At 52.9% G+C, this 21,842-nt stretch overlaps 1 protein-coding gene across 7 annotated transcripts in view; it reads left to right on the top strand.

The window, feature by feature from the left end:
• TOP3B (DNA topoisomerase III beta) overlaps positions 1-21,842 on the top strand; it is a 38,915-nt gene that overhangs the window by 12,697 nt on the left and 4,376 nt on the right. For 5 of the 7 annotated variants that reach the window (XR_007514920.1, XM_049866174.1, XM_049866173.1 and 2 more), the window contains 14 exons: positions 5,512-5,677; positions 5,803-5,985; positions 7,380-7,511; positions 8,797-8,903; positions 10,010-10,084; positions 11,962-12,158; positions 12,957-13,113; positions 14,812-14,925; positions 16,525-16,615; positions 18,145-18,299; positions 18,476-18,581; positions 19,085-19,231; positions 19,334-19,507; positions 21,581-21,709. Coding sequence is in view for 6 of the 7 variants with exons in the window: in XM_049866174.1 (XP_049722131.1) it covers positions 5,916-5,985; positions 7,380-7,511; positions 8,797-8,903; positions 10,010-10,084; positions 11,962-12,158; positions 12,957-13,113; positions 14,812-14,925; positions 16,525-16,615; positions 18,145-18,299; positions 18,476-18,581; positions 19,085-19,231; positions 19,334-19,507; positions 21,581-21,709 (1,654 nt within the window). In the remaining variant the exon portion in view is untranslated. The remainder of the gene's footprint in view (positions 1-5,511; positions 5,678-5,802; positions 5,986-7,379; positions 7,512-8,796; positions 8,904-10,009; positions 10,085-11,961; positions 12,159-12,956; positions 13,114-14,811; positions 14,926-16,524; positions 16,616-18,144; positions 18,300-18,475; positions 18,582-19,084; positions 19,232-19,333; positions 19,508-21,580; positions 21,710-21,842) is intronic. The other 2 variants (XM_049866176.1, XM_049866172.1) reach the window with 1 other exon arrangement.

Consider the following 21,842-nt stretch of genomic DNA (forward strand, 5'->3'; position numbering starts at 1 on the left):
GAGCAGAGCATGTCCCTTGGACCCAGGGTTCCTGTGTGGAGAAGCTCCTAGTCCAGGTGAAGATTGACAAGAAGGATCTTCCTCCAAGGCCAACAGACAGAGAAAGCCTTCCCCTGGAGCTGATGCCCTGAATTTGGACTTCTAGCCTACCACACAGCGAGAAAATAAATTTCTCTTTGTTAAAGCCATCCACTTGTGGTATTTCTGTTATAGCAGCACTAGATGTCTAAGACAAACCCATAGGGTCGCCAGGAGTTAGAATCATCTCAACAGCAACTGTTTTTTTTTACTGGTAGGGCAGATGTAGTGGTGATAAACTCCCTAAGTTTTTGTTTATGTGGGAATATCTTAAATTTTCCCTCATTTTTGAAGGACACTTTTGTCAGATACAGAATTCTTGGTTGATAGTTTTTTTCTTTTACCATTTTAAATGTCACCCCACTGTCTCCTGGCCTCCATGATTTCTGATAAGAAATCAGCTGTTAATCTTATTGAGGATCCCTTGTACATGACTGGTTACTTCTCCCTTGCTGCTTTCAAAATTCTCTCTTTGTATTTCCAGAGTTTGATTATAATGTGTCTCAGTGTGGATCTCTTTGAGTTTATCCTATCTGTAGCTCATTGAGCTTTTTGGGTGTGTAGATTGCTGTCTTTCATCAAATTTGGGAAGGTTTTGGCCATGATTTCTTCAAATATTCTTTCTGCCCCTTTCTGTCTCTCTTCTCCTTCTGGGACTGCCCATAATATATACGTTGGTTCATTTGATGGTGTATGACAAGTTCCTTAGGCTCTGTTTGTCTTCATTCTTTTTTTTTTTCCTATCTCCTACTTAGACTAGACAAATTCAGTTGTCCTATTGTCAAATTTACTGATTGTTCAACCAGGTCAAATCTTCTGTGAACCCCCCTAGTGAATTTCTCATTTCAGCTCCAGAATTTGGTTATTTTAATAACTTCTGTTGCTTTATTGATATTTTCATTTTTTTCATATATCATTTTCCTAGTTTTCTTTATTTGTATTTTCCTTTAGCTCTTTGAGCATATTTAAGACAATGGTTTTAAGACCGTTGTCTAGTAAGATCAATGTCTGGGCTTCCTCAGGAATAGTTTCTGTTGCTTTATTTTACATGTAAGTGAATGAGCCATACTTTCCTTTTCTTTGTATGTATGCCTTGTGATTTTTTTGTTGAAAATTGAATATTTGAATATTATAGAAAAATAACTCTACAAATCAGAGTCTCTCTCTCCCCTAGAGTTGCTCTGTTGGTTTAGTGACTGTCTTAGTTATCTAGTGCTGCTATAACAGATATACCACAAGTGGATGGCTTTAACAAAGAGAAATTTATTCTCTCATAGTCTAGGAGGCTAGAAATCCAAATTCAGGTCACGAGCTCTAGCGGAAGTCTTTCTCTGTCTTTTGGCTCTGGGGAAAGGTCCTTGTCATCAATCTTCCCTTGGTCAAGGAGCTTCTCAGCTCAGGGACCCCGGGTCCAAAGGACCCACTATGTTCTTGGTGCTTCTTTCTTGGAGGTATGAGATACCCCCACTCCCATGTCTCTTTGCTCACTTATCTCTTTTTTGCCTCAGAAGAGGTTGACTTAAGACACAACTAATCTTGTAGATTAGTTGTGTCTTAACATTAACATTACTGCCTCTAATCCTGCCTCGTTAACATGGAGGCAGGATTTACAGCACACAGGAAAATCACATCAGATGACAAAATGGTCAACAGTCATGCAATGCTGCGAATCATGGCCTAGCCAAGTTGACACACATTTTTGAGGCACATAACGCAATCCATAACAGTGACTTTTCCAACCTAATAAACTTTGGTCTCTATGCAGTTGCCTTTCCTAGTTATTTTATGTAAGTGAGATCATACAATATTTGACCTTTTATGCCTGACTCATTTCTCTCAGCATAATGTTTGCAAGGTTCATCCATGTCATAGCACGTATCAGAGCTTCATTTCTCTTTATGGCTCAGTAATATTCCATTTTATGTATATACCGCATTTAGTTTATCCATACATCTGTGGAAAGTCACTTGGGTTGTTTCCATCTTTTGGCTGCTGTGAACATTGGTGTACACATATCTGCATCTCTGCCTGTAAGTCTCTTGGGTGCATATGTAGGCGTAGAATTACTGGGTGATATTGCAGTTCTATGTTTAACTTTTCAAAGAACCACCAAACTTTTCCATAGCAGCTGTACTATTTTACATTCCCACCAGCAATGCACAAGGGTTCCAGTTTCTCCACATCCTCACTAACACCTATCGTTTTTCTTTTTTTGTAATGGTAGCCATCCTAGTGGGTCAAAGTCATTCTTAACTTGCTATTCCATATCCCACATCCAGCCCATCTCCATGCTGTCGACTCTGCCTTCAGAAGCTACCCAGACCCTGACTTCTCACCACTTCCTGCTGCCACCAGGGCCTAGCCACTGTCCTTGCTGGGGTCCCTTCTATGAGACAGCCAGATCATCCCACTCCTGTGCAAACCCTGCACTGCCTCCCAGCCTTTGCAGAGCAACCCATGGTCCTTTCCACAGCCCTGAGGCCCTGCATCCTGTGTCTCTGTTCTCTCCCTGGCTTGTTCCCTCACTCAGCTCCACTGATTGCCTCGCAGGTTCAAACACACCCTTGCCTCCCCTGGTCTCTCTGCCTGGACACTCTTCCGCAGCTGCCACAAGACCCACTCCTCCCTGCACCTTCTGACCCTGCTGACTTGGCCCTACCTGGTGTATGTTGACCAGCTGCCCCCACACTTCAGTGTGAATACCGGAGTACAAGGACAGGGAAGTGCCCAGGGCTGGGCTGCCTGTACCCTGGGCTGTTCCAGGCTTGTCATAGGTAGTGAGTGAATAATTGAGGAATGATTGGATTCATTCCTGAAAGTGGAATGGCCAGGGGTGTGCATTTGTAGTTGCTCCAGGTCAAGGTTGTACCAGTTTACTGGCACCAGGTCTACCTGCATTTGCCGTTTTCCATACCTCATCCACTCCATGTTCTCAGACTCTGGATCTTTGCTAGTGTGATAAGTACAAACTCACTTTAGCTCTAATTTGCCCTTGTTTTAGGAATGTTTTTGAGCACCATTTCCTATTACAAAGGGCTAATTATCTTCTTATACAAGCCAGTTACCATCGAATCAACTCTGACTCATAGAGACCCCATGTTTGTCAGAGTAGAACTGTGCTGCATAGCGTTTTCAATGGCTGATTTCTTGGGATTAGATTGGCAGGCCTTTCTTCCAAGGTACCTCTGGGTAAACTAGAACCTCCAACATTTCAGTTAGTAACCAAGTGCTTAACCATTTGCACCTCCCAGGGATTTCCATTTCATATTACAAAGAAATAATTTCCTCATTATATTAAGGCTCCTAAAAATCAATAAGAGAAAGAATAATTGGGAAAAAAAATGGGTTAAAAATATGAATTGACGCACATAAAAAGACCAGACTTAATCGTCTGACAGAGACTGGAGGAATCCCTGAAACTTTGGCCCCCAGACACTCTGGTAACCCAGAACTGAAACCATTCCTGAAGCCCACTCTTCAGACAAAGATCAGACAGAACTATAAAACAAAAAACACATGTGAGGAGTGTGCTGCTTCGTTTAGTCAGGTACAGGAGACCAAATGGGCAGCTCCTGTCCAGAGGCAGGATGAGAACCCTGGAAGGAACAGGAACTGGTTGAATGGACACAAGGAACCCAGGGTGGAAAGGGGGAGTGTGCTGTGACTTTGTAGGGATTGCAACTAATGTCACAAAACAATGTGTGTATAAATTTTTGTATGAGAAATTAACTTGAGCTGTAAGCTTTTACCTAAAGCACCATTAAAATATGTATATATATGAATAGATAGTTCACAGAAAAGGAAACCAAATGCTTTTAAACATGAAGAGGTACTTCTGAGTTTTGAATGATGTAGGTTTATTTTCTGTATTGAGATTATTTTAAAAGTTCATGTTTTCCTGTAGTGTTTTGTTGTTGTTTTGTTTTTTTTTTACTCAAATGTCTGCTAAATCTGGAATATGTCTTGGTAGAAGATGTGAACTAGAAGTCTAACTTTTTTTTCCAGAATGTTACTCAGTTGTCCCAATACCAGTATTTTTATTTATTTATTTATTTATTTTAATAATGCTGTATAAAGGAGTCCCTGGGTAGAGCAAACAGTTAAGTGCTTAGCTACTAACCGAAAGCTTGGTGATTTGAATCCACCTGGAGGTGCCTCAGAAGAAAGGCCTGACAATCTACATCCAAAAAATCAGCCATTAAAAACCCTACAGCACGTGACTCTACTCTGACATACATGGGGTCACCATGAGTCAGAATGAACAGCAACTGGTTTTTTTTTTTTTTTTTAATATTTATAAGCATCAATTCTATATTTACAATGATCAGAAAGAGAGGAAGGGTTCATATGTTTTCTTTACTCAGCCAGCAGGTATTGAATGTCACGTGTCAGACACAGAGCCAGTTGTTGCAAATGCCTGCAGTGGCTCAGATAGTAAGCCACTCATGCTCTCACGGGGAGACAAGACAGAACCTGACTGTGGCCTGACCTGCAACGGGTTGTAACGGGTCCATTGCAAGAGCATTGGACCCAGAAGGAAGCAATTCATCCTACCAGCGAGTGTTGGGAGAATTCTTTAAAGAGGAGTTGGCGCTTGCGCGAGGCCTTTGGACAGCTGAGTTTCGTTCTCCAATCATGGTGGGCATGCCAGGCAGAGGGCACAGAGGCCAAAAGTATTTTTTCTGTAGATGACAGTGTCCAGTTTAACTTGGCCAGAGTACAACCTGCCAAGTGAGAGGTTGAATGGTGGGGGCGACAGAAAAATAGATTGGAGCCCTCTGGGAAGGCCTTGAGGGCTTTGTTGGGGACTGGGTCCTCCCACCCGTGGCTCTTAGGCCAGACTGTGTGTCAGAGCACCCTGGGGCCTGGCCTGGATACCTGCGTTTTGTGAAGGACCCAGCACATCCTAATGCTCAGCCCAGGGGTCAACAGGACCGATGCTGTCCCTGTCCTCCCCACAGGGTGAGTTCACTCAGGTGGAAGGACGAGCGCCGGCAGGAGGGCCAGCAGCTGCCCCATCCCAGGCCTGTTCGTCCAGATCCAAAAGCCCTGCCTCTTCCCAGCATGAACATGGGGACAAAATTGAGGTCATTGGGCCTACCTCTAAACCAAAAAGCCAAACCCATTACCATCAAGGTGATTCCAACTCATAGTGATCCTATAGGACAAAGTAGAACTGCCCCGTAGGATTTCCAAGGCTGTAGTCTCTACAGAAGGAGCCCTGGTGCTTCAGTGGGTAAGCGCTCAGCTGCTAACCAAAACAGTCAGTGGTTGCAACCCCCGCTCCGCTCTGCGTGAGGAAGATGTAGCAGTCAGCTTCCATAAAGATTTACAGATTTGGAAACCCTGGGGCAATTCTACTCTGTTCTATAGGGTCGCTATGGATCAGAATCAACAGCAATGGGGTTTGTTTTGTTTTTTTAATCTCTACAGAAGCAGACTGCCACATCTTTCTCCCTGTGGAGCAGCTGGTGGATTCGAACCACCGACCTTTCGGTTCGCAGCCAAGCTCATTAACCACTGTGCCTCCAGGGTTGCCTCAGCGTTCTCCAAATGAAGTCAAATTCCCTGGGTTGTCTTTGAACTCGGGCCATTATTTGTACGTCAGATGTCTTCACAATTTTCTTACTTTTCTTGGGGTTTTTGTTGTAATTCAGTCTTCCCCTTCGTAGAGTAGGCTTGGTTGGCAACACTGCTGTTTTCTGAGTCTTGTCTTCTCTGTAGGAGTCGGAGTTGGCAGTGGTGCTGCAGCCGGAAGAGCAGCCTGTGAACGCTTTCCTCACTATTTATCCAAAGCTGGAGTGTGAGGGCTGAAGCCTTGGTGGCTCTAAGACAAGATGAAGACAGTGTTCATGGTTGCAGAAAAGCCGTCCTTGGCCCAGTCCATTGCCAAGATCCTCTCTCGAGGTAGGCAGACCACCCTGTTATTGTTGTTGCCTCATGGTGACCCCGTGCACAGCGGGCCGAAATGCTGCCCAGTCCTGTGCCCGTGACTGATTGCAGATTGGACCATCGTTATCCACAGGGTTTTCAGCAGCTCATTTTTAGACCACCAGGCCTTTCTTCCTAGTCCACCTTAGCCTGGAAGCTCTGCTGAAACCTGCCCACTATCATAGCAAGACTCAAGCCTCAACTGACAGACGCTGGTGGCTGCGCATGTGGTGTATTGGCCGAAATTGAACCCACTTGGGAGGCGGGAATTCTACTACCGCACCCCCGCTGCGCTGCTCTCAGACCCATCCTAGCCTGTGCTTGTTTTAGTCTGTAAGCCTGGCCATTCCTACTTCACGGAGTATTTCTTTTCCCAAAGTACAATTCCACTGCTGGGGCAGATTCAGTGTAGGTCGGCAGACACTAGTGAGGCCTCTTGGTATGAGTCAGTGTGGGAGGCACTTCCCGCCCCAGGCGTGTGACCTGTCAAGCACATGCCAGGGCTGGGTTCCTGAGAGAACAGGCCCAGCTCACAGTGTAGTGGAGGTGTAGACAGGTCACTGTAAGTGGGCTGGGCCACAAACTATAGAAACTAACCTGGACAGACTGAGGCAGAAAAGGAAGTGATGGAGGAAGAAGACACAGCCCAGGCTGTTCCCCCATCTGAATCTGATTCGGCCAGTGCCACTGGTACTGTCACCACTGGGCACGCGCCACTATCCCCTGGACTCTTGACTCTGCTGTGGCTGCGCCACTAACCCCAACAGCACCTGTACCTTTACACCACTCGGGAGGAGCCAATGGGCCATGCCTTGGCCTTTTGTACTCCTAGAGCCCAGGGAGCTGGGAGAGCGTGGCTGCTCCTCACACCCACCTTGGCACTGGGGTGCTTGATGGTGTCCTGTGTCCCATCCTGTTTTGGACTTCCCTGTGGACAAGAAGGGTATTTAGGTGCTGGGTACCAGAAATAGTAGGCATCGGCCTTGGCCTCACCTTGATCCAGTGGGTGGGAGAAAGGACCCCAGTACAGTAGGCTGAGAAGTTGGGGTCCAAGACGGGAGATGAGATGGGGCATGGGATCCCAGTCCCTAGAGCAAACACCATAGGACTGGATAACCAGTGACGTTTGAGTGAAGGGTGGAGAATGGAATCCAGAGTGAAAAGAGCAATGGAGAGAGAGTGAGTGTTTGCTCTTTTGCAAAAGTTGGGGGCAACTTGCTCCGAGCCCACCCAGAATGCTGCACAGTGAACCGAGGAGGAGGTCAGTGGCCACTCTGGGGCGGGAGGACTGGCCCTCTGGAGGCGGTCTGGACTAGGCTGCTTCGGTGTCCACAGCTCAGCTGGGGTCACTGTGAGCTGCTTCTTCCCAGGGAGCATGTCTTCACACAAAGGGCTGAATGGAGCCTGCTCAGTCCACGAGTACACCGGGACCTTCACTGGCCAGCCAGTCCGCTTCAAGATGACATCTGTCTGTGGTCACGTGATGACCCTGGATTTCCTAGGTGAGCCCCCCACCCCTCTCCACCCCTGAGGGAGCCCCGCATGCTGCTCCCTGGGTGTCTTAGGGAAGCCAGGGAGGGCTCCGGGCAGAGAGTTGTATCCAGAGCCATGAGTTCCAAGGCCATCAGGTCATAGAGCAGGGATTCAGGGTCCCTGGGTGAGGTGTCCATTACCTAGGCACCCAGGGTCCCAGTCCCCACTGTATCCCTCCATCACCGCACGGGCCCATGCATGCCCTCCTGTGGAGACGGGGGTGGTGGTGCCCACCTCAGGAGGGGCCTGTCCTATGCAGGTGTCTGGGGGAGGGCCACGCTCCTGCTGAGCGTGGCTGTTGTCGTATCCTTATTCACTTATTTCCTTCAGAGGCCCGGGCTAATGGTCCCTGGGTCTAGAGGATGAATCCCTGGTTGACGAGAGTATGCCCTGGGCTTGGGCTCTCGCTCTGCCAGCTCTTGCCTGGGGTCAGGGTCCCATGACTGGGCCTCCACAAACCCATATTTTGTGTGTGAATTCCATCGACTTCCCAGGGTTGGTTGAGGGTTTGGTGTGAGGGGAAGGGCCTGGCGCACAGGAAGGCCTCGGTAGTTCTTGCTGCTAAGCGATGACAGCAGTGACAGTTGTGTGGCCAAGCATTGAGACCCTGAAGTGTAGCACCAGTTGGCAAGTGGGAAGTCAGAATTTAAACTCGGCTCCATCTAACTCCATTGTCTCAGGCTACAAGAAACAGGGCCTAAAAGAAATCCAGAGGGCAGAGAAAGCAGGAACGTGGTGTTAAGTGCAAAAGTAGCTGGGTGTGAGGCCTGAAGAGTTTGATCCTCCATGGGGTCCACTGAGTGTCTGCTGTGGGCTGGGCCCAGTGCTGATGTACTAGAGAGTTACAGGAAATCCAGGTTGGGAGAGAAGACACAGGCATGGGTGGGGTGATTAGGTGCTCTGGCAAAGGAAGCCAGCCGGAGAGGTGGTGCTTCCAGCCACAGGAAAAGTTCCAGAAACAAACTTGCAAGTAGCAGCTCCTGCCCAGAACATGCTTGGCTCCTGGGATGGCTGTGAGGTGCAGTGTCAGCCCAGCAGTGGAACAGAAGGAAGGCATGGACTTCCTGAACTCAAGTCCTGGCTCTGCCTCCAGCCATCTGGGCAACCGTGGGCCCATCACTCTCCCACCCTCCCTGTCCTTGTTTATGAAATGAAAACACTACCACCCTCCTCCTCAGGTTGTAAGGTTGTGAAGCGAAGCCTGAGTAGGTTGTAAGACGGGTGACTCGGATGTCACTGTGGCTCTGCTTGCAGGAAAGTACAACAAGTGGGACAAAGTGGACCCTGCCGAGCTGTTCAGCCAAGCGCCTACGGAGAAGAAGGAAGCCAACCCCAAGTTGAACATGGTGAAGTTCCTGCAGGTGTGTGGGGCAGAGCCAGGGGACAGGCATACCAGGGGGCAGTGAGGGTAAAGGTCCCTGCCCACCTTTACTTAGGTACCACAGCCCATGAGCCCTTCCTCCAACTTAGACCAGTTCCAGTTGTCATCGAGTCAGCTCCAGCTCATGGCAACCCCAGGTGTGTCAAAGTGGAGCTGTGCCCTGTAGTTTTTCAATAGCCAAATATTTAGAAGTAGGTTGCCAGCGCTTTCTTCCAGCGTACCTCTAGGTGGATTCAACCTCCGTTCTTTCAGCTAGCAGCTGAACATGTTAACGTTTGCACCACCCGGGGACTCCCCACCTTAGACGGGGAGCTCCTCTTCGAGCAGCCTCTCAACCTTTTCCGTGAGTGCCCCGTACTGGCCTGTGAGGCCCCCTCCAGGCCTGCTCCTCCGCCCGTCACCATCGGGGACCTGGCACCGGTGTCACCCTGTTTTGGAGAGCAGGGATTCCACTTTAAGATAGAGTTTGTTTTCCAATTTTAAAACAAACACATGCTCATTATATAAAATTGGGAAAACAAGTAAAGGAGAAAGAAGAGCAGCCTATCATCACACGGCCCAAGACGAGCACTGTTAGCTTCGAGGGTTAATTCATTCCAACCCCTTTTCTGTACAATGTTTTCTAGGGTTAAGATCGTATTGCATAGATTTTTTTTTTTTTTTTTTGAGTCTAAAACAGCAATTCTGAACTCAGTTCATTCTGAGCGGAGCAGCCAGCCCGGCGCTGCCTGGAGCCTGTGCTGGGCGCACCAGTTGTTACCCGTTGCTGTTGAGTTGACCTCAGCTCGCTGTGACCCATGTGTGTCAGAGCAGAACTGTGCTATGCAGGATTTTCAGTGGCTGATGTTTCAGAAGTAGATCGCCAGGCCTTTCTTCTGAGGCACCTCTGGGCAGACTTGAACCTCCAACCTTTCTGTTAACAGCTAAGCACATTAGTTGTGTGTACCTCCCAGAGGGCGTAGTCCTCCTAATGAGACCTGGGGCCGTGGTCTGCTGTCTGTCCCGGGTGGGGCCTGGGCTGCCGGCTGGCATTGCTGGGGTGTGGGCATGAGGACTTGTCACACGCTGATCTTGTGTATTGTGCAGGTGGAGGGCCGGGGCTGTGACTACATCGTGCTGTGGCTGGACTGTGATAAAGAGGGCGAGAACATCTGCTTTGAGGTGAGCGCAGTGTCCAAGTTCATCCTTACGTTGAAGCCTTTCTGTCACCTGCCCCCAGCTGACTCTCGAGGTCACATCATTCCTGGGGCCACAGTAGGGAATAAACTGTGTTGGCTTGAGAGCGCCTCTTCTCTCCTTTGTTCTGGAAGCCCTGTAGACGCTAAAGTGCGAGCACTTGGCTGGCATTGATTAAGTGTGACTTCACTCATAAAACACTGTACAGGTCAGTGTAGAAGGGCAAGAAATGTTCTAGGCTGATGCAGAAGGGTTTCTTGAGAAGAGGGTTGGTTTCCAGAGCCTGGGGCCCAGCATGATGCCTCTCCAGTATGTTCCGCAGATGCCGATGGCAGCGGTTTCCTTCACTCCTTCAGAAAGCCTCATCTCTCTCACTTCCTGCCTTCCCTCCTCTATCCTATCACCCTTCCCTAGGGAGCCCTCCCCGCAGGGAAGCAGGAGCATCGCTGTGAGCACCTATGCCTATGCTCCCTGGGCTGTGGTGCCATCCCTGGGCCATGACTGTGGTTTCCTCACCTGGTGCCTCTCAGGTGCCAGCTCCTTACAGTGGCAACTATGGCTGTGTGCCCCCACTCACACAGGGCTGCATGCCCTCATGTGCTCACGCAGGGCTGGCACACCCTCACACAGGGCTGGCACACCCTCACACACTCACACAGGGCTGGCACACCCTCACACACTTACACAGGGCTGGCACACACTCACAGGGCTGGCACACCCTCACACGCTCACACAGGGCTGGCATGCCCTCACACCCTCACACAGGTCTGGCACGCCCTCACACACTCACACAGGGCTGGCATACCCTTACACACTCACACAGGGCTGGCACATCCTTACACACTCACAGGGCTGGCACACCCTTACACACTCACACAAGGCTGGCACACCCTTGCACTCATACAAGGCTGGCATACCCTCACATGCTCACACAGGGCTGATACACACTGACCCAGGGCTGGCACACCACTGAGACTCAGCAAGTGTTTGTTGAATGGATGGAGGCCAGCACAGATCCAGTGGGGCAGGGACCTTGGGGTGCCCCACTTCCAGGGCCGCACCCTTAGCAAACATGTTCCCACTGGGCCCTGTCCTGGACACTCCCCTATCCCGGCAGGATGGTCCCTCGTTGGAGCCTCTGTACTGGGCGTGGAGAGTAGGGTAGCACATGGGCCATTCACCCCAGACTGAGGCCACTTCTTACCATAAGGAAGCTGCCTGATCGGGTGCCCACGGTGACACCCCTCCCACCACGTGGCCACCTTAGTGACTCAGTTCTGGGACCCCACAGGCAGCAGCAGCATCCATCTGCTCCTCCCAGTCCCCACCCACAGCCATCTGCTTTAGCCATGAGCTGCCAGTGCCCACTCCCCAGCTAGGGTAGCCCTGCTACCTCCCCACCCTTCTTGTCCCATCTCTGTTCCTCCTCATCCTCTTTTATTTCCTTGTTCCAGTGTCTTACAACCTGCCCTCCCCTCTGAGCACCCTCTTCTAGAAGGCAAGGAAGTGGGTCAGGTGGTGGGTTTGGCAGTATGAGGCTCTGGTGCCCCTAGCAGCAGCATCTCCTGGTTTGGTGGGAAGAGACACAAGAGTGGAGAGAGGGCAACAGCTTGAGGGGCAGGAGGACAAAGCAGGTGTTTGAATGAGTCAGTGGGCAGAAGGAAAGGAAGCCGTGTGCGGGAGATACTGTGGAGAGGTGAGGCTCCTGCAAAGAGGGGGAGAGGGAAGGTCTGCAAGGTGGGGGCAGGGCCACACACGGTGGAGGGCTCCACCTGCACCAGAGTCACCTCACGACCGGAGAGAGGGAGCGGGAGGCAGGTGGCTGATGCCGAGGTAGAATGACAACAGGTTGCCCCCGCCAGGTCCTCGACGCAGTGCTGCCTGTCATGAATAAGGCCCACAGTGGTGAGAAGACAGTGTTCCGGGCCAGATTCAGCTCCATCACAGACACGGACATCTGCAATGCCATGGCCCGCCTGGGCGAGCCCGACCACAATGAGGCACTCTCGGTGGATGCCCGCCAGGAGCTGGACCTGCGCATCGGCTGCGCTTTTACCAGGTGGGTGCCCCCAGTGTCCCCACCCCCCATAGCCAGAGCTGTGTCCTGTGTGCCCCAGCCACACCAACCTCCCAGCCAGAACCCTGGGTACCCCAGCTGCCCTGCCACCCCAGCCTGAATGAGCCCTAGGTACCCCGGCTGTTGCCATCCCCCTAGTCTGGACGAACCCTGTGCTCCCTGTGCTCCGTGACCACCCCCGTAGCCAGAGCTATACCCCTACATGCACCGCCCTCCAGCCAGAGCTGTGCCCTGTGCCCCCTGCATGCCCCGCCCCCCAGCCAGAGCTGTGCCCTGTGCCCCCCTACATGGCCCGCCCCCCCAGCCAGAGCTGTGCCTGTGCACCCTCACATCCCCTCCAGCCAGAGCTGTGCCGTCTATGGTCCCTGGGCTTCTAAGAGCCCCTGATCAGCAACTATGTGCTAGGCACAGTTTTCAACATTTTGAAGAACCTAAAGAAAATTGTATATTTAGCTGAAGTAAGATCGCACAGGGGAGGGGGTAGGGAGTGGAAGGTAATAAAAGGGGTCCCTGGCCCCAGATGGTAGGAACCTCTGCCCTTCTCTCATTTTCTTTGACATGCCCACGCACACGCCAGTGGTTCCTCTCTGCCTAGATTCGGCCTGTCCTCTGTGGAGGCCGCTCGGTTTCTGGTTGCTGCTGACGCCATCTTCTAAGCAGGAAGCGGCTGTTGCCTGCCTCCTCCCTGCGCCCATAGCACCAAGCCTGGCCTCGCACCAGCCTGAATGGCAGCATCTCAGTAAATTCATGACCAGATCTCTCCCCCATCTCTCCTTCTAGGTTCCAGACTAAATACTTCCAGGGGAAATACGGTGACTTAGACAGCTCTCTCATCTCCTTCGGCCCTTGTCAGACTCCTACCCTGGGGTTCTGCGTAGAGAGACACGATAAAATCCAGTCCTTCAAGCCGGAGACGTACTGGGTGCTGCAGGCCAAGGTTTGCTTCCCATTCCCTTTTGTTGCCGGGCTCTCCAGGTTTGAGGTGTGGGTTCTGAGAGCCTTCATCAGCAGTATCATCATATAATTACATCATAAAATTGGTAACTGATGTTTATCAAGCTCCTTTGTGTACCAGGTACTCTGCATGCATTATCTCATTTAATCCTCACAGCAATGTCCCCATTTTATAGCTGGGGAAACTGAGGGCTAGAGAAGTTGTAACTTGCCCACATAGATGCCAAAGCCAGGATTTGAATCCAGCTCATTTGGTCAACATGACAACAGAAGTGCCCCCACTGCTGTGTGATGGGCGTTCTGAGCACCATCCCCATGGCTGGTGCACCCTCCCTGGGCCAGGAGTGTGGGGACCCCCAGCTTTCCCTCCTCTGTCCCTGTACTTCACTGCCTACAGTCCCGGAGCCAGGCGTGGGCCTGGTGCCCAGCACAGAGCAGACTCAGACCTCACAGGCTGAGAGAAGGCCTTTGAAACCATCCCAGCCTGTTCTCCTCTGAACCCCCAAAAAGAAGTAGTGTCAGAGCAGCTGCCAGCAGGCATGCGCCCAGAGCTGTGCTAGTGCTTGGGGATGGCAAGCGTGCACTGCAGGCCCTACCATGTGGCAGCACGTGTTGATGGCCACTACAGGGCACAGTGGGACACAGTGAACAGGAGTCCATAGCTGCAGTGAAGCTAAGTGTCTGCATAACAAATGGGGGGTTGAGGCCCGTGGGTCCCCACCTTCTCAAGTGTGAGGCCCCTTTTGTCTTTAGAAGTGTTTCTTGCCTCCACATGGTGGTAGCTATATTTTTAATATCCGGTGATTGAGGTCATACCCAAAGAAAGAAGTACTGTGAGTTCACCAATGCTTTAAGGCTATTATGTGTTCCACCACCACAGCAGCGTCCACTCCCTCTTGGAACGTGGCGCATGAATCTGGATGTGGTCACTTACCAGCTCCCAGGGCCAACTCCACGTGCCCTCACAGCCCCCAGGGCCGAAGGCACAAATGTGGACATCATGCATGGGAGGGAGGCAGAACATTGCCTGCAGGGGCCCAAGCCAAGCCCCTAGCCTTCGTGGGGACAGCAGGGCTGAGCTAGCCCTAGGCCACTTGAACTTGGATTTGTGAGAACATGCTCAGCTCTGGAGGGGAAGCAAGGCCACCCAGTGGGGTCCAGCCCGCTTTTGTGTCCAGGCCCAAGAACGGGACCGAATGTTATAGGCCACTGGTTTTCAGACTTTAAAAAAAAGTTTTAGTACCCTCTTTTCAAATAAAAACCTCCATGGGAGCACCTTGTAAGATTTAAAACCTAAGATGGCACTGCCCTGGTTGACACAGGGTTGGGGGCCCTCTGGGTGGGGCCTCACCTAGTGCTAGCTATGAGGGGGGCGATGGGCAGAGATGGCACAGAAAGGCTTGGACGCTTCCAAGGATAGCCAGCCTTCACTTCAGGCCACTCCCAGGAAGACCTGCCTGGTTTCGAGAATGGACCTATAGTGAGAGCAGCTCTCTCTTGGGCAGAGGCTGGGCCTCAGCTTGCGGATCCACGCTCCTGCATAGATGTAGCCACGGGACACTAGAGGCTGGACCAGATGGCCCAAAACATGGACCACCTGCATCTACCCCGTCTCGTCCCTGGCACTGGGAAGTCACCTGGATACTTTTTCTCACCTCTCTTTTTACCCTTCTTCCTCCAGGTGAATGCTGATAAAGACAGAACTCTCCTTCTAGACTGGGACCGAGTGCGAGTGTTCGACCGGGAGATTGCACAGATGTTTTTAAACATAACGAAGATGGAGAAAGAAGCCCAGGTGTGCCTGCCGTACCATACCTGTCACATTTCAGCTTTGGCGGGGGGGAGACTTGGGAGCCTCTGGCTGGAGGAATAGCTCGTAGCCCAAGGCCACATGTTTCTTCCCTTTCTGAAACACAAACATCTTTTGGGAAGAAGAATGGTTACTCACATGTACCCAACACAATGTTTTTGTTAGTTGCTGTCAAGTTGCCTGCCGGCTCATGGCGACCCCAAGTGCGATGAAACAAAATGCTGCCTGGCCCTAAGCCATCCCCATGATCAGTTACAGATTGGACCGTTGTAATTGATAGGGTTTTCACTGGTTGATTTGTAGAAGGAGATCACCAGGCCTTTCTTCCTACTCCATCTTAGTCTAGAAGTTGTGCTCCAATCTGTTCAGCATTATAGCAACCAGCAAGCCTCTGCTGACAGACAGGTGGTAACTACATGTGAGGTGCATTGACCAGGAATCGAACCTGGGACTCCCACATGGAAGCCAAGGATTCTACCACTGGAACACCACTGCCCTCACCCAATACAATAGCTACAGTGTATTGCATACCTGCTCAAGACTAGGCACCATCCCAAACCTGTGACCCTGCTGGTCCTCCTACCCTCCCTGTCCATGTGAGCCAGTGGGCATGGTCTCCTTTTGGCAGGACTCCACACAGATGTCACTGCTTTGTGACATGTGAGGGTAACAGCTGTGGAGGGACCTCTCACACTGCCTCACTTGCCCAGAGTCCCAGCCAGCAAGGGACGGATCTGGGATTCCAGCTTCATGGCCTTCTATGGCTTTCTGTCTCTTACTCCCACCACCGTCTGTCAGCTTGAGTCGCCGTGAGTCAGAGTCGACGCGACAGCAACTGACATGCCTTACTTGGGTGGGGTTTCTGTGAGTTAGAAGGAGCTGCCTGGCTGTCGGGCGGGGCTGATGTGGCCTGCACAGGGGTGGCTGCGCAGCTAGTGCACGTCTGTGGCCATCAAAGCAAATGCCCTGCAGCCGTGAGAGCGGCCAGGTTCCTTGGGGCACAGCCTGGCCGCCTTCGGTTCCTTCCCTGCCCTCCTCAGGCCTTCCTTGGGTGCCCGCTCGCCCACCCAGAATGGCTGCCATTTCAGCAGTATTCACATGTACATGTACAGTGACGTCAATTATGTTAATCGTGTTCAACCATTTTTCCATTACCTTTAGCAGAAACTCTGTCCCCAAAGCATTGTGTCTTCGTTTCTCCCTCCCCCCAGCCCACCCCAGTAACAACTCTGCAGTCCCATCTCTGGACTCCTCCTTATTCCTTCAGGTGTCCTCTTTCCCTGGAAACTGTGCCCCCACAGCATTGTCACTCTTTCCCCTTCCTGTTGTTGTTGCATGCCATTGAGTTGATTCTGACTCATAGCAACCCTATAGGACAGAGCAGAACTGCCTCATAGGGTTTCCAGTGAAGCGGCTGGTGGATTCAAATTGCAGACCTTTTGGTTAGCAGCCTGAGCTCTTACCTGCTTTACCACCAGGGCTCCTTTCAAATACCCAGTCATGTCTTTAGACCACTGTAAGAGGCAGGGAGGCCAAGTGGATGAAGCCAGACCTTTTGCCCTCATGATGGATCCTACCCTCTAGGTGGAGGCCACCAGCAGGAAGGAGAAGGCCAAGCAGAGGCCCCTGGCTCTGAACACTGTGGAGATGCTCCGGGTGGCCAGCTCTTCTCTGGGTATGTAGGGACACTTCTCTGAGGTCCTGAAAGACTTACGGTGCAGGTACACGGCCTTGTTCAACGCCAGTGCAGCAGTTGTTGACACCCAGGGTATGGGGCATGGAGCTGACTGCTGGCTTCCACTGAGCCCCACTCCTCTGTGCTTTGTGAGGCTTTGAAGGAGCCTGAACCCTGTGTAGATCGCATTTGTCGTCAGGTTCCGGAGTAAAGCCAAACCTATTGCCGTCATCGACTCCAACTCATGGCGACGCTATGTGTGTTTGAGCAGAACTGCTCCATAGGATTTTCTTGGCTGTAATCTTCATGGAAGCAGATCACCAGGCCTTTCTTCTGTGGAGCCACTAGGTGGGTTTGAACCACCAACCTTTCATCATTTAGCAGCCAAGAGTAATCTATTTGCACCACCCAGGAGCCCAATTCTGGAGTAGGAACAAGTAAATGTGAACAGGAGAGAGGATTCCATTTCACAGAACTGTTGGTTAACACTCAACAACTTCTTAGGATTTATGGGGGGAAACCCAGCCTGTGTCAGATACTGTTAAAGATAGAAATGACTCATGTGAAGACACAGTGGCTGTGGCCAGGACTGAAGACCCAGGAAATTGTCTGGCAGTTTGTGTCCTTCCCCTTCATGGGCTTTTCTCACGCAGGCCCTCCTGTGTCCCTCATTCCCTTGAGTCCCCCCAGGGGCATTTAAGCTGTGGGGGTCCCAGCTCTGCAGCCAAAGTCTACTGCAAACCCTACTTGGCCACTTCCTTCCTTATCCCTGGAACCTCGTGCGAAAATGGGGCTGATGGTGGTTCCTGTCTCTCTGGGTGGCTGTAAGGGTTAAATGATGTGAAACAGTACTTCCAGACAGTGGAAGACTGCAGTCATTTAAAAGGAGTGAGATAGAGCTACATGGTGTCATCCCCCACCCATCTGTCAGTTTATCGTACTGTGGTGGCTTGTGTGTTGCTCTTATGCTAGAAGCTATTCCACTGGTATTTCAAATACCAGCAGGTTCACCCATTGTGGACAAGTTTCAGCAGGGCTTCCAGACTAAGACAGATTAAGACAGACTAGGAAGAAAAGCCTGGTGATCTACTTCTGAAAATTAGCCAATGGAAACCTTATGGCTCATGATGAAACAGTACATTTTAACAGTAGCAGTGATAATGTTTTTTAATCCCTAAGAGGGGCACCTGCTGTGAGACCCCAGAGCAGCATCAGTAGGTACAAGGAAGAGGGCCCAGCTAGGGTTGGAGGCCAGCGAGCAGGGCCCATCTCCTGTGGTTGGCTGGGAGCAGGGTGGGTGCCATCTTAGGGTCTTGCCTCCACAGTGCTGAGAGGGCCTGGCCTGGAGAGGTGGGACCTCTGACCAGATGGCAGCTTGTGATGATCGTGGTAGTGGCACCTCTACATTCACAGCCAGGCCTTGGGGGCTGTGGGTAGGGTCCTGGGAGAGCGGCGTCAATAGAGGGGCTGGGTGCAGGCTCCTGGCCATCCCTAGCATCCAGGCCAGCAGAGGCCTCCGTCTCCTGCAGGCATGGGGCCACAGCACGCCATGCAGACCGCAGAGCGCCTCTACACACAGGGCTACATCAGCTACCCACGCACTGAGACCACCCACTACCCCGAGAACTTCGACCTGAAGGGCCCTTTGCGGCAGCAGGCCAACCACCCGTACTGGGCTGACACGGTGAGTGGGCTGGGCCTCAGAACCCCTCCAACCACCCCTCTGGGCCAAGGCAGTGAGCAGGCTGGGCCTCAGAACCCTTTCAGCCATGTGGCCAGACCCAGAAGTGGCAGTGGTCCCCCTCCTGGCAGGAGAGCAGTGAGTCTAGGATGAGACATTACCTGGTCCTCTCTCCACAGGTGAAGCAGTTGTTGGCAGAGGGGATCAACCGCCCACGGAAAGGCCATGATGCTGGCGACCATCCCCCCATTACCCCTATGAAGGCGGCCACAGAGGCTGAATTAGGTATGAGACACGCAAACATACACACTCAGGCTTCCAGGGAGGCAAGGGGTGCGGCCACCATCAATGGCGCCAGGCCCTGTTGGCTATGCAGAGAGGTAGGAAGGCTAGCGAGGGGCCAGGATGGCTGCTGAGGGACAAGCACGAGGTTTGCACCTCCCACTGCCCACAGCAAGGGAGACGTAGACAGGAAGAACACAGTGGAGTGCCACTGGACAGTGGAGGGGAGGACACGGCCCCGAGAGCAGTCCATCTGGGAGCGGGGTGGGAGGCTGTGTGTGTGGAGGGGTGGGCCATGGTGGCAAGGAACCTACGCAGCACGGAAAAGTGGCTTTCTTTTTCTGTGCGTGTCCCCTCTTCCTTCTGGGGCTTTGGCGCAGGCCTGGCTTGACCCCCCATGGAAGGAAAGGGTGAAGAGCCACGAGGGCCTCCAGCCAGGCCCCATGACTATGTGGAGGGCACCAGCACCCTCCCGGTTGCCACTGCAGTCACTCCTGTCATTGCAGGGGGTGACGCATGGCGGCTGTACGAGTATATCACGCGGCACTTCATCGCCACGGTGAGCCATGACTGCAAGTACCTGCAGAGCACCATCACCTTCCGCATTGGTCCCGAGCACTTCACCTGCTCTGGGAAGACCGTCATTTCACCAGGTGACACACGCAGACTGCACGTCACAGGCGGGCAGAGACCTGGGGGTGGGGCAGAGGCCTGCCAGGCCAGGCCCAGACCCTGAGGGACAGCACTCTCTGCAGGCTTCACAGAGATCATGCCCTGGCAGAGCGTGCCCCCGGAGGACAACCTGCCTACCTGCCAGCGGGGTGACACCTTTGCCATCAGTGAGATGAAGATGCTGGAGAAGCAGACGAACCCGCCCGACTACCTGACAGAGGCCGAGCTTATCACGCTCATGGAGAAGCACGGCATTGGTGGGTGTCCCCGTCCTGCACTGCTTCCAGCAGGCAGCCCCTTGCCCGAGCTCCTCCCAGTGGGAGCCTGAGCTGCAGGCTCCTGTGCTGAGGGCCACTCACACTGACCCACCCCGGGGGCAAGGGCAGCCCCAGAGGCCACCTGACTCATTTACAAGGGGAAACCCCAGAGTCAGTCGGGACCTCCCAAGACTGCACAGCAGCCAGGCCTGTCCCCTCTCATGGGAGCCGCTTCAGTCAGAGGCGCAAAGTACCTGCCCCAGGGACAGCACATCCCCACAGTGACAATCAGTGTCCCCATGCAAGTGGGTGGCAGATGCATGCTGTCAGCTCCCACCTGCAGTCAGTTGCCTGTGCGTGCATCTCCAGGGGAGATGGGCGTTACAAGTCCCTGCCTATGGGCCATGACTGTGGCTGGGCATGTCAGTGGGCATGGAACTGGCTAGCAGGCCCTCTACCTAGTGGCACTCCCTGGGGGGTACTACTACACAGTCCCTGACATGAGCCTCCTGGCCAACCTGGCTGACAAATTCTGGAGGGCTGTGGCCACAGTGGGTTTGGGACAATTAGGGCTGTTGCACGTGGGCTCTGCCCACTGTTTATTGGTTGTGTAAGTAAACTTGGCGGAGCACCTCCCTTTAATCTGGGGTCCTGGTAATGGGGCCTGGGTGGGAAGCAGGGCCTGGGCCTGAGTGTGGGCGCTGCTCCCCCAGTGCCTCTGGCCTTTCTTCTGTCAGGGATGGCCCTGCATTTTTTAGGGATCCATGTCCATAGTCCAAGCCTAGTGACCAGCATGAGCTGCAGTTGTGGCTGTGACTGAGGATGGCACTGGGCACAGCGATGTGGGGTTGTGTGAGAAGGGGCCATCGGAGCCGCCACTCAGGGCTGAGGCAGAGCCACCCACCTGCCAGGTGCGTCCCACTGCGAGCTTTTGGCCCCCAGTCCTTCACATGTGAAGGCCTAGCTCAGAGCCACCTGGCAAAAGGTGAGAGGATGGCATCACGCACTGGCGCACGGCAAACATACTGTGAGCATTTGTCTCCTTTTCATCCCCTTGAACGCAAATCATGGTCTTCAATTCTGTCTTCTCTGCCAAGAAGCAGCTCCCTCAGGGTGGGGTGCAGTGTTGACAGCATCATGGGGACCTGCCCATGGTCATGGGGACCCTGGAGAGGGTTGGCAGCAGTGGGTCAGGCTACCAGGTTTGGAAGGGGAAAGCTTGGCAGCATGCTGGGAATCTTTCTCCACAGTCTTGGTGTGGGTCTGGGCCAGAACCAGGAGATTTTGGACGGTTTGTGGGCCCCAGGGAAGGAGAGTCCCAGACTCAGCTTCCATTTCAACATGTGGTCCCTCACCCTTCTGTGTTTCTAAAATTACTGGCCAAGTAGTTCAACTCCATTTGGGTTTTAGATGGACATTTGACGTCTTCACAGATGGGGCATGGGCTCCATGGCAGTGCAGCCAGGTGGGCTTGTGGCCAGCAAGCACCTGACCCAAGGACGGAGACGGGCAGCAGGGACCCACGGGGTCCGAACAGCCGCAGTCAAGTTGCTGCCATGTCATGCTGTCAATGCTGCTCTTACAGCCAGGGAGGCTCAGTGCCCAGTCTCCTGGGTGACATCCTCACAGAGGCAGCAGCCCAGGTGGTGAAAAGACTGCTTGCGGTGCCTGGGAGCCCTACCCTCCCTCAGCTACACTGGGTGTGGGGGCAGGGGGTGGAGGGGACATTTATAGGGCAGAGAAGCGGGGACGAGCCATGTGTGCAGCTGCTGGGCCACAGGGTCGAGGCAGAGAGGCCATGGACATGGCACTGACCAGACTTACGGGGTGAGCTCTGTGACCTTGGCCACGTGACCTAACCTCTCTGAGCCTCCACATCCCATCTGTAAATGGGAACAAGCACCACTGCTGTGCGGGTGGTTCTTGAGGTCAGCGAGACAATGATGAGCACGCTGCACAGCGTCGGGGTGAGGAGGCTGGGCACAGGGGCCCTCGGTGGGGGTGACCCTGAGCACATGGTCTGACGGGCGAGTGGGAAGGCAAGGAGGACCAGGTCTTCCTTGGGTGTTCCAGGGACGGACGCCAGCATCCCTGTGCACATCAATAACATCTGCCAGCGGAACTACGTCACTGTGGAGAGCGGGCGCCGGCTGAAGCCCACCAACCTCGGCATCGTCCTGGTGCACGGCTACTACAAGATCGGTGAGTCAGGATGTCCTCCCCCACCTCGGGCTGGCCCTCTCCCTGGCTCTCCCGACGGGCACAGCCTCACCATCCCCCAACCCCCAGTGCCAGGTACTGCACCAGGTGCCCCTGGGGCCTGCCCAGAATAGGG

The sequence above is a fragment of the Elephas maximus genome, chromosome 22 (genome assembly GCF_024166365.1).
Source record: "Elephas maximus indicus isolate mEleMax1 chromosome 22, mEleMax1 primary haplotype, whole genome shotgun sequence".
Taxonomy (NCBI): Eukaryota; Metazoa; Chordata; class Mammalia; order Proboscidea; family Elephantidae; genus Elephas; species Elephas maximus.